General features: G+C 38.8%; 1 protein-coding gene across 2 annotated transcripts; it reads right to left on the minus strand.

Moving 5' to 3' along the window:
- Positions 1–451: 451 nt before the first annotated feature.
- eif4e3 (eukaryotic translation initiation factor 4E family member 3) lies at positions 452–7,795 on the minus strand. Of its 2 annotated transcripts, XM_079803556.1 has the most exons (8): positions 7,754–7,795; positions 7,478–7,637; positions 6,287–6,359; positions 5,757–5,851; positions 4,456–4,516; positions 3,368–3,434; positions 2,649–2,804; positions 452–2,240 (listed from the first exon to the last, which is right to left on the minus strand). In XM_079803556.1, exons 4-8 carry the CDS (start codon positions 5,780–5,782, stop codon positions 2,194–2,196), a joined length of 357 nt encoding a protein of 118 aa, XP_079659682.1. In that variant the 5' UTR covers positions 5,783–5,851; positions 6,287–6,359; positions 7,478–7,637; positions 7,754–7,795; the 3' UTR covers positions 452–2,193. The 2 variants fall into 2 exon arrangements, with proteins under 2 accessions (XP_079659682.1, XP_079659681.1); XM_079803555.1 differs by having other exon boundaries at positions 7,478–7,791.
- Between the last annotated feature and the right edge of the window lie 4,964 nt (positions 7,796–12,759).

Genomic DNA, 12,759 nt, shown 5'->3' on the forward strand with positions numbered 1-12,759 from the left:
GCCGTTTACAGCGAGCGTTCGATTCTAAACATTAAACAAGGTTAATTGGGTACAGTTATTGTGTGAGTCGTGGCAAAACTGAGTTTTTGTCGTGAGTTTAAGAGTAGCAGTGGAGGCGTGACGTCACGTCCACCTGCTGAGGCTGAAGTGATTCGTCGCTCAAGGATTCTGTTGCGCACAAGAATAGATACGAGTCCTTTCATGATGCATTAATCAATAACACGATGAACACTAGCGGGCGGCAAAACATATATAGGGCTTACACAAATACATACAAATGTGAATTAACTAAATGTACTGTAGATGCGGACGAGTGAAGACGTGAAATTGCGTTTAATGGGTGTGCTGCGCCACCATGTGGTGAACAAATTGTGCACAATTACAGGATACTTCGTTGCAGACTTCAAATAAGACACTACAGCTTTGTTGAAATTAACTACAGTACTCATACTTCGAATTCTGCTTCGTATTTATTCAATATTTCAAAACCTATAAGCAAAAGAAAAGAAAGAAAAACGAATAATATAACTGATTAAATACATAAGAGAAAAACAAAACATTCTATGAGTGAAACCCTGGGAGAACACAAGGCACCGTTCCAGAAGATTGACAATCAGTTTGAGGTTTCAGATCCTGATTGGGAGCCTGGAAAAACCGAAAAATGCTCAAAAAAAAAAAAATCCACCTCAGTACTCGCATATCAGTGGTAGGTAGGAAAAGGCTGAAATATGAAAGGTCAGCTGCATGTTTCGCACATCCCTGTCCATATGAAGGACAAACTCATAATTGTGCTTTTTTTAGTGCATTAAGAGACCTGGTTCATGATGCAGGTCTTTTCGGGCTTGACAAACCTAAATAATATCGGCACACAGCATCATGGGAGACGGCAGAAAGCGAAATACTGAAATAACATCGGTGAAGACACATAAGAAACGCGGTTGTAACTCCCTCTATGCGAGTGCAGAAGGACACAGGACATGATAAATTATGACACAGGAGAACAGAAAGGATATCTCTTTGGTACTGAAAAACTAAAAAATATATGCTCTGATGATTACACAAGTCATTTTCAGTTACATAATTTGACAATATCTACACTAGCCCCTCCCGACTCGTAGGTTTTCCACCATAACCGTCCATCCAAACACAATAAAACTACAATAATAAGCACTCTGAAACAAGACACAGTGTGATTATACTGAATAAAAAGGCAGTTTGGAGCAAATGCGTTAAATGAGTTAAAAAAAGTTAAACTTATAAAGCATTTGGACTATTCTGACACAGACAAGACACTTATGGGGAAGGGGCTACAGTTAATAACAGAACCAAATGCTGGATATCAACCACAATGCAGTAACCAAAAAAGAAAAGAGAAGTTCAACAGTGCTCTGACGCCGTTCTAAAACAGCTTTCATTTACATAAAATACTACAAGAGGAGGTCTGGATACAGTTTTCTAAATCATAAAAGCAAAGCTGTTTGCAAGATGCAAGATTTTACCCTCACGTGATTCATTCAATTTACTTAAATATTCAGCTCGGGGTGAAAACGAGGAATTGCATATGCATTTTGCTGTATATTTACGGTTATAACCAAGGTTGTGTTACACCCACTTGCGTTCGCTCTGAAATCATTAACCTCCAAGCCAAAGAGATTTTTCCAAAGAGAAATGTGCAATACTTTTGCATAAAAGATAGTTTCCCAGAAACACATTAAGCTTAGCCTTGGACTTTTTCTTTTAGTATAAGGTTATGCCTAATGTGCGTCTAAGAAAAACAGCCCTAAGAGTTTGATCCTAATGGAGGCGCTAACTCTGCAAATAAAATTTCTAACACATCGAGTATATATTTTGACAAGCAGCAACTGTCACTGGACTGCACATTTGATCAATAAACCTAGAAATAGTGGGGGCAACAATTGGCAACATTGCTCTGTTGTGATGATTTATTTTACCTATGCTACTGCTATGTGATCTTTATTGATATCGCCTAAACATCTGGTATGACAAACTCCTCACGAAAAGCATGGAGGGATTATCTGCAACGCTTACAACTTAAAAACAGGGCTGTAACATTCCCTATGATATGAAACAACTGCAAAACCCAAGAGTTCTGTTCACCCAGGAGGGATTTTGTTTTCCGTTTTCAGTCCATTTTCTAGGATCCATCAGTCCAAAAAGAATGTGCAAAGCTTGCTAATGTCTTGAGCGACCACCTTCAAATGCATGGTGCTCCTCGTGTGCTGGAAAAATAAGAGAGTTTTAAATCAGTCACTGTTCTTACACTTAAAATGTGTTAAAGGCACAGTATGTAGTTTTTCGCTGCTAGAGGTCACCTATTCAAAAGAAAGGCATAGCTCGATGGCGCCCGAGATTGAGGATAATTTGGGATAATGCAAATACACAAGTCAACAAATTATATAACACTGTTCTAGTGGTTTTTGGACATTTTAATCCAAAAATCTTATATATTGTGCCTTTAAACGACTTTATAAATACAATTTCGAACAAAAACATTTATAATATTGTATCAAACATAAATAAACGCCATTAGGGTTTCATCTCACGCATCTAATGTTATAACAATAAACAGTAACTCAGCGGGGACAGTGTGACATGCAGTGAGAAGAATGTAAACCACTGACACTTACGTTTATAAAATACTGCTTTAAAAGATATCTGTGGAAGAAGCTCGTAGATTCTTCCTAAAACGTTTGCCTCGTTGGCAAAAGAGGCGTTTCCATTCCAGACCTGAACCACATCTTCTCGTTCTCTCACACTGACGCTTACTCCTACAACTTCATCCTCTAAAAGACATACAAATAATATTTTTCTTTAATAAGTTTTAGTTGAACCCTCTGGTGCTCTTTGGTCACTTTTGACAAAAAAACGAACAAACAAAAACGTTTGTGTACTTCAATGGAATGGTATGACACTGTGACTTGTGGCGGGAAAAAATTGTGGACATTATTTCAAAAAGATTAGTCCTAAAAAATGGACACACTTGTACTACTCCCATTCAAACATTAACTACCACAGACATAATTGGGAAATTTTACAATCTATAAATCAACCACAATGCAAAAATTGCAAAAGCAATGAAGGGGTTCATTGAAAATAATACAAAATATTCTGAAAAAAATTATGAATTAACTGTATTGTGGATAAATGGATCATAATTCTTGCATAAATCTTATTAAGTAACATACAACTGTGTTACCAAAATATTATATTGAAAAAAGGTTACATTTGTACAAGGCTACTTTTGACCAGGAGGATTATGAGTGACCCCTAAATAAGGAGCACCAGAGTTATCAATAAAATAAACAAATCATATAAATAATTTGACAAAACCTATTTCTTCACTCACCTGATGCACAATAATCCGTGAATTGTTCACCAATAGTAGCCAACAGCAGCTCTTTCCACACAGCTGACTGTAAAAAAAACAGATGCAGGCAAAAATTATAATCTGGCAGCGATAAAACAGCAGGAAGTATAGGAAAATACTGAATTTGTGTAGTATGAATTTTATGTATTTACAATTATGCAGTAAAAAAGATTAAGGGCTGAATTGACACCATTAAAGGGATAGTTTACCCAAAAAGGAAAATTAGCCCATGATTTACTCACCCTCAAGTCATCCTAGGTGTTTATGAAATTCTTCTTTCAGACGAAGAAAATCGTTATAAAGAGTTATATTAAAAATGTTCTGGCTAATCCAAGCATTATAATAGCAGTAATAGTTGCTCTGTTTTTGAAGTCCATAAAAAAAATGCATCTGTCTGTCAAATAACGTGCTCCACGCGGCTCCGGGGTGTTAATAAAGGCCTTCTGAAGCGAATTGATGCATTTGTGTAAGAAAAATATCCATATTTAAAAATGTATTTCATTTTTTTCTATGGCTCTGCATTAGCCGTCCCCGTGCCATCTCTTCCGGCGAATAAGGTCAAAATACATGCAAAATACCAGCGCGATCACAGATATAAACATAGATTTTTGACTCATTAGTGCCTACGCGGATCGGTCGAATGAGGCATCTACGTATTTATATCTTTGATCGCGTAAGTATTTTGACCTTATTTGCCAGAAGTTATGGCGCTGGGAATACTAGATGACATTCGTCCGATAAGAGGTAAAAAAATAACAAATACTGTTCGGTTTCTCGCAGAAACCGATCGTTTTGTGTCTTAAGACATCAATGTGTCGCCACGAGCCACATGGTTTAATATGGATTCGTATGTCTATGTGTTTTTACTCTCATTGCACTCATACTCTGAAATATCCCCATTGACATGCATTATACGACCATCACACTGCAACGGTTGGAGTTAAAAATCTTAATTTGTGTTCTACTGAAGAAACAAAGACACCTACATATTGGATGCCCTGGGGGTAAGCAGATAAACACAACTAAACAATTTTTTGGGTGAACTATCCCTTTAATAACAGACTTACTGTGCTCTCCTTTGGCACTTTCATTTTCCAAACCCCTCCTTTTGCATTGCTTTCCTCTTCCCTGTGTTGATATAGAAAACAATACATTTTTTCAGTGTCACATGATCCTTTAGAAATTACTGTAATATGCTAATTTGGTGCTCAAGACACATTTCGGTAACACTTTACAATAAGGTTTAATTTGTTAACATTAGTTAAATACATTAGTTAACATGAACTAGCAATGAACAATACTTCTACATCATTTATTAATCTTAATGTTAATCTCAACACATTATCAAGATCAAATGTTGCATCTGTTAACATTAGTTAATGCACTGTGAACTAACATGAACAAGAAATCTTTTGTTAACTAACAACGGTTAATAAATGCTGTAAAAATATATTTCTCATTGATAGTTAATGTTAGTTAATGCGTTAAAGGCACAATGTGTACGATTTTTGGATTAAAATACACACAAGAACAATGTTATGTATTTTGTTGACTTGTGTACTTGCATTATCCCAAAAGTTCCAAGAATGTTTAAATCCAGAGAAATAATAATTTTAACCAGGACACGTGTCCATGCGTCGCCTATCAATGACATCATACCTGCGTTACCCTCGATTTCTAGTTATTTTGTAGAAACCATGGAAACACCAAAGACGCTTTAATATATTATGTGTTTTATCAGACAGGTGAGCAACTGTTTGGATACATTCATCAACAGAAAACTAATCATTGTTATACAGCTCAACACGTTTAGTCTTATTGTTTAAATCTGGTTTTCTTGATTTACCGCGAGTACCATGTTTTACCATGCCTAATACTTAATATGCCTAGCATGGTTTAACACATTGTTGTTAGCATTAATTACCACATTTCTGGCATGAATTAACACGATGCTAGCATGATTTACTGCAGTCTCATAGTAGCCGCCGAGCGAACGCACAGAATAGCATTATAAGGAAGAAGCAGAAGCAAAAAGACTAAATATATTAATAAAAGCTCCGTGAAACCAAGGTGTCATCCAGCTTTGCCTTTGTTTTGAATAAGCGACCACTAGCAGTGAAAAATTACATATTGTGGCTTTTATTAATGTTATCAAATGACACCTTATTGTAAAGTGTTACCAGATGTTCTTATTATCAATGTTGAGAACAGTTGTGCTGTTTAATATGTTCGTAGAAACATTTTGTAGGATTAATAGAATATACAAAAACAGCATTTATTTGATCATGAGCAATAATGCATCCGTGCTGAATAAAAGTGGCTGAATTTTCTTGCATAAAAAAATGTATTAAAAAAATGTCCAACTCACCATAGTGGTCTTCTTTCCCCTCGCATTAAGTGATAGCTACACCTCAGAGGAAGAGCAGATACAGCGGGGATGTTGTTGTACACACCCCAGAAACTCTATATGCAATGAAAAAGAGGTGATGCACAACGTATGGGTGACAATATTTTTCCAAATCTAACAGTAAACCTTTTCTGCTAGCTTACAAAAGCATTAAACAGTTATTTTTCATTTATAAATTGTGTTTATTCCTGTACATTATATTTTTTTTTATTTCTAATATCACTTAAGGCGCATATTATATATATCCAAAAATGAATCATGCAATGTATTTATCTATATATTTGAATACATTTATCAGTTCCAACGTCAAAAATCATTTTAATTACTTGGCGTGTCAAATTGTGACTGAAATGTTATCATCCCTCCCCTTCTGCATGTCTCACAATGAAAACTCCATAATAACGTAAATCCGGCAAAACATACATTTTGTGCTGACAAAACAACTGTAAATGACAATTAAAAAATATGTATAATAAAAGTGCAACACTTACCTGTACAGTGTGGACGGTATATATCTTTTTCAGATTTGATTCACACTCCGCTGCCGTCGTACCTGGTAATGACCTGGAAGATGAATAAAGCAGAATTACACGATAAATAGCTTTAAAAGAATACAAATGTAAATTCTGTCATCATTTACTGACCCTCATGTCGTTCCAAACCTGTGTGACTTTATGTCTTCTGTGGAACAAAGGTGAACTTCTGAGTAATATTATCAAAAGAGTGGCCAGGATAATGAAAGTGAATGAGAACCGGTGCTGTCATGCTTCAAAATGACAGCTGGTTGCTTTGAAGAGCTGTGCTTTTTGTCCCTTCGGTGCATAACAGCCTCATTTAATGTGATAAAGAGCGGTCAGGTCAGGACATTCTTCAGAAATTCACCTTTTGTGTTCCACGGACAAAAGAAAGTCGTACGATTTTGCAATGACATGAGGGCGAGCAAATAATATGAGAATTTTTATTTATAGGTGAACTATCTCTTCAAATGAGACATTTGTGCTTCGGCACATTGACCATATCTGTGTCATAAATCATAGATTCGTAGAGTGTTATCTTCTGTTTAATGTCAAGTGCAGTGCAGTGCTTGTGATCATGCAATGAGATGGCAATGGCAACCATATGTCAGTAAACAGGACTTCAACCCTTTGAAAATCATTACCAAAAGAGAATTTTACAGAAGAGAAGATGACGAAAAAAGAAACTATATTATTAAATGTTTACAGCACTGTTTTCAGTGAAGTGTAAATCAAATTTGATGAAAACTGACACTCAACTTAGATGTTTAGAACTTATTTTGCATTGACAGAGTCCTACATTTTAAGAAATCGCAAACGAAACTTAACTGGGCACATTACAAAGCCTTGAGGTACACCCTTACCATATTACACTGTCATATGATTTACAGAGCTTCAGAAAGGACACGAGATCTGATATTAAATAACATCCATGACCTACAGGTGACTCGACCTACTTTACTAAGTTATTATATCAGCTCTGCGTTATGAAACCCAGAAAGCTTACAAAAACTAGATATAGGCACTTGAACCATGTAAAGGTGTGAGATGTGCTCGTTTAGGAACCTGAAAAGAGTCAGCTTAACTATGAAAAAAAGAGAGAGATATAATTATTGGGCCTTTGTTGGCAGGCTTGTGAATGTGTAAAGTCTAACAACATCACCCTACCGATCCAGCCAGAAGGTCCAGGGAGAGTGCAGAGGCAGAGAAGTGCCGTCCTCGACGCTGTTGGTGATGTTTTCCAGCTCTCTCTCGTCGATGTGGATGTTGTTTTCTGTAGAGTTCACAGGGCTGCTTTGTCTCGCCGTGTTCAGCTGCAGGTTTGGGGCTGCAGGAACCGCCATTTTTGCTTTATTACCTCTAATCGATATGTGAGTGTTTTGCTGGGAGACCTATATTAAACCCCCACATCCAAAAATAGGCAGATTATTGATGCTGACTCACTTGCCGTTCGGCCGGCTGGACTTGCCGCGTCACCGACACAACAACAACAGACTAGAGTCTGACTGGAGAGGGTGAAGTCAGACAGCGCCCTCTGTCTCATCCTCACTTCAAAATAAAAGCATAGAGACATATTTTAAAGTGCCCCTATTATGCTATTTCAAAGTTTCCTAATTTTGTTTTGGAGGTCTACTACAACAGGTTTACATGCATCAAAGGTCAAAAAACACTTTAATTTTCTTATAATATACATTGCACATCACCACATTGCAAAATGATTTTCAAACGACTCATTGGATGAATCAGTCTCTCTAAATCCCTCCTTTCCACGAGATTCTCTGCTCTGATTGGCCAGATGGGCCAGTCTGTTTTGATTGCCGCCTGCTGCTTCTGGATCTGTTTTCTTCGTAATAATAGCATGCTATTAGCGAAAAAGAGTTGGCAAAAGATCCAGTGCGTATCTGTATTTGCGCTCGTTTTGGCTTCAGTGAGCCCTGATGTTTGTTGATTTCTAGAATGCAATGGCCAATCACAGGTGTTGAAGTTAGAATCCACTCACCGCTCGAGTTTTTGTCCAGTGCTGAGTTCTGCATGAGAGCAAATCCTCTCTAAGTGTAGACATTATGCAAATACGAGATTCATTGTGTCGTCAGCTTCACTGATTAATATAACAGAACTTTGTTATACCGCATTCATTGAATGAGTGACAGCTTTTAGTGATTATAAAGGGAGCGCTTGTTGCGCGCTGTCTAGGCGATAAAAAAAATAATGAATAGGCCTATAATATATTCAACATTTTCCATTCTTGACAAGCATCCACATACACGCTTCAATACAGGCCCATCCACATATAAATGACAGTGATAAATATTTATGTATCGAAATCAGGCTCATTTAGATGTCAGGAAAACACAATTCCTGGCTGCATGTCAATATCCATGGATCACTGGATCTTTGGTAAGTTGTAAGGAACACTATATCGAGTCCAACCTTTAGTTTAAACTGATAACCGATTGTTTCACTCGCGTTTTCCCCTATTAACTCCTGTCATGCAGCTGCTCTTCTGGCACTCAGTCCCGGCTGAGGGGGCATGTTCCGGCAGGAAATTGACGTCTGTATGTTTTTGAGGAACAGAAACATAAAAGCAGTCTTGTTCCGTACAGTCGTTTATTTAACTTCCACCCGCGCCCCTCGAACCTTCTACCAGGCGCTCTCCTTCTTACGTCATACCAGAGGGGGCGGTAACTTAAAGGGAAATACCACCTAACTCTACATCTCCCCTCTTGTATTCAGAGGTGGATGAAGTACACAACTCTATTACTTGAGTAAAAGTAAAAGTACTACTAGTCAAATATTACTCTGTTACAACAAGTGAAAGTTCTAAAAACATATTTTTACGTAAGTAAAAGTACAGATGTATTTGTTTTTAAAAGTACTTAAGTATCAAAAGTAAATTTCATTTTTATCTCAATGCATTATTTTATTACTGTTGCATTGTTGTATAAATGCACATTATGCCACCAAGGTGGTTTAAGCAAGTCAGTGATACTCCATCCGACATAATAGCATATGACTACCGTAAGCTAATTTAAATACTTGTATAAAGTTACAAAGCTCTTTACAAAGCTGCTGTCACTTTAAGGCCAAATGCATGGATCCAGTACACTGATACACATCCGATGTTCTCCCAACTGTTTACTCTTCTCTTACTCCCAGACGTTTACATTTCTGAACATTAGACATGCATCAAGTGTATGCCAACTAAACTAATCTTTAATCTTTTCACAAAACTGAAACATACTTTCTAAGTATGGCCATGGATGCACACACTGCGCAGAGGAACCGCCTTCTTCCATTTTGCTATAAACTGATCAGTGTTCAATGTTGGGAAACTTCACATGACCCTATGCAAGAGTGATTACTGATAGGCTGTCTGCAAAAAAACAACAACAACAACAAAAAATTCTAAAGAAGAAAAAAATCATCCACTGACTTTCAAAGCTGCTACAGAAACAACTTTCGACTTTGAGGACCTTGATAGAAATGTAGTGGAGTAAAAAGTATGATATTTGTCTTTCAAATGTAGTGAAGGTGATAACGGTGCAGTTTCATCATCATACCCTGTAAGCGGGGTGAGGCCGTGTGGAGTGGCTTTTTAATATGGTTATCAAGGGCTGATGATCAGTTTCTACTGTGACAGGGCAGTCATAGATGGAATTCTTTTGAGTGCCAGCATTTCCTTTTCAATTTGAGCGTAACAGGACTCATATGGGATGCAAATACCACAGGGCGTCCTCGTTGTAGGCAAACTGCACCAAGGCCATGTTGGGAGGCATCCGCAGAGAGAACCACTGGTACGGAAGTATCAAAATACTGCAAAACTGGGGGATTTGTCAGGGCTTGTTTCAGTCTCCCAAAGGCCTCGTCATGCGTCTTATGCCAGTGCCACTCCGAATCCTGATGAAGCAATTGTCTTAAAGGACCAGTGATGTCACTGTCCTGGGGAATGAATTTGTATAAGTAGATTGTCATATCCAAGAACTGCTCCAGAGCTTGTTTTTCCTGAGGTGTTGGCATGTCACATACCGCTTTGGTTTTTTCAGGGTCAGGTTTGACACCATCAGCAGTTAGTAGGTGACCCAAATACTGGACCGAATTGACTCTGAACCTGCATTTGTCCGGGTTGAGTTTCATGAAAATTGCACGGATTTTGTTCAGTACCTGTCGCAAACGATCATCGCATTCCTCCTGCGTCCGGCCCCAGATGAGAATATCGTCAACTACAATTTCACAAGGCTGTCCAGCAAACAATTGCTCCATTGATCTCTGAAAGACCTCACTGCCTGTTGAGGTTCCATATGGCATCCTCAAAGAACTGTAACGACCAAATGGGGACATAAACGTGATTAATTTGGATGAAGCTTCATCAAGGGGGATTTGCCGGAACCCACATTTAGCATCCAGAATGGTAAACACTTTAGCACCAGGTATATCTGCAATGATCTGTTCAATTGTTTTAGGGGATGCCGTGATCTGAGGAGGGCTGTTAAGATGAACTGGATCTATGCAAATCCCCACTGATCCATTTTTTTGGGGGATGCAACCATGGCTGATACCCACTCCTTTGCCTCAATTCAACAGATCTCTATATTCACGTGCCTCTGGTGGTTCATGATGCAGCATATGTACATCAGGCCCCAGTTGGATGAGTCCCATAACGATGCTGTCCTGTAGACCAAGAAGGGGTTTTACATCACGGTCCTCTACATGGAATTTGAATTCCCCACGGACGCACTGCAGCACTGCAGTTTGTTGTATGCATAGCACTTGTTTTTTACTGAAGAATGTTGCCCATTACAGTTTGAGCAACGTGTTTTTTTGCAAAGCACATACCTCTGTCTTTTCTCAGCTCTCTCACACTTCTCTAGGACTGTTCATGCAGCAAACATATGTTAACAGCCAAATCCAGTGTGAGTGTCATTTGTGTCATTTTCTATACCGCAAACTATGCGGTCTCTAATGAGTTCATCTTGCAGTGATCCGAATTCACATTTCTTTGCCAGGATTTTCAAAGTGGAGACGTATGCTTGCACAGATTCACCTGGTTTTTGAACAGTGGGTAAGCACAATTCAGAGAATTTGGTTAGAAGTAGCCTACCTCTTGGTCCTCATGATCTTCCTCGTCCTCATACACAAATGTTTCAGACGCGTCGGGACCGGCCGGGTTTAACAATGTGTAGGCCTGAGCTTTCTTTGACTTATCAGACAGGATAACAGTAGATGCGCCATCCCTTTTCAACCTCCAGTTATCAGCAATGTTGTCATCAACGACCAGCGGATCGATACGGGGAAGTCCCTGTGCCATTTTATCCCACTTCTTACACCATGTATGTTTTTGAGGAACAGAAACATAGAAGCAGTCTTGATCTGTACAGTCGTTTATTTAACTTCCACCCGCGCCCCTCGAACCTTCTACCAGGCGCTCTCCTTCTTACGTCATACCGGAAGGGGCAGTAACTTAAAGGAAAATACAACTCTACAACGTCGATGCATACCCTCTATAGACACTCTTTTAGGTAATAGCATTTTCGTCAGGCTCCTAGGTTTCTACCAAAGTACCAGTACTTCTGAATGCGAGGCTGGGATTTAGCATGTTTGTGAAAGTATTTGATGAACGCGAAGAGCATTCAGTATTATCTCATTTTTAACAGGGGTGGCTTTTAGAGGCTTTTGCATTGGAACTCTTCATAAATGCATCAGTGATTAATCATACTTACAGGTTGTGTTTTGTGAACCCTGTGTTGAACTATTTGAGAAGCAGTCGTCAGTAAAATGACGTTGGTAGGCGGGTCAAGTTGTTCGCGTGCAGACAATGTACAACATTATGCAAATAAATTTCTAGTGATGTAGAACCGCCAAGCAGTGGGATTCGAAACACAAACGACTCGTTTAGGCGGTTCAGAGTTGATTCTTTCTTTTGGGAGGCAATAAATTATGTTTCGTAAACAAAGTTCGGGAGGAGCACATTCAAATGATCTATCTAATCATCATGTAATTCCAACCAGCTATCAGCAATCAGCAATCTGCATGTCTAACCAATCAGCACAAATGGAGGAATATATAAATACCCAGTCAACTCACCAACGTTCCTCGACAAGTTTTTGCAGCATCCCTCCACCACCCCGTCGTCCTCACACTCACCTGGTTACTCCTAAACCAGAGATACGGGGGGAGTACTCTGGGTTCGAGCCAAATACCGAGCTCGGAGCCCTCTCCTCGGACAGCACGCCAAATACGCACACCATTCATTCTATCTGACTTATGCTGATTTCCAGGCAGGTTTTTGAGCCCGTAAGTTACGACTTCAAACCACGACTCACGACTTTGTAGCATTACAGGCAAAGTCACGCCAAAATGCCTGAGCGGTAGTTAGATGTAAACAAAGAATGGCGAACCGTACGGGGCTTATGCTCATTTACAATCATTTCTATCAACAAAGGTGCTTACTC

This window comes from Gobio gobio, assembly GCF_949357685.1.
Source record: "Gobio gobio genome assembly, chromosome: 21".
NCBI lineage: Eukaryota > Metazoa > Chordata > Actinopteri > Cypriniformes > Gobionidae > Gobio > Gobio gobio.

Excerpts from the sequence above, each read along its gene's own strand:
- eif4e3 (XM_079803555.1), bottom strand. The coding sequence starts at position 7,653 with ATGGCGGTTCCTGCAGCCCCAAACCTGCAGCTGAACACGGCGAGACAA. Across the intron at positions 6,360-7,477 it reads TGGACCTTCTGGCTGGATCG|GTCATTACCAGGTACGACGG; the intron begins GTAGGGTGATGT and ends TTCATCTTCCAG. Across the intron at positions 3,435-4,455 it reads AAGTGCCAAAGGAGAGCACA|TCAGCTGTGTGGAAAGAGCT; the intron begins GTAAGTCTGTTA and ends TTTTTTTTACAG.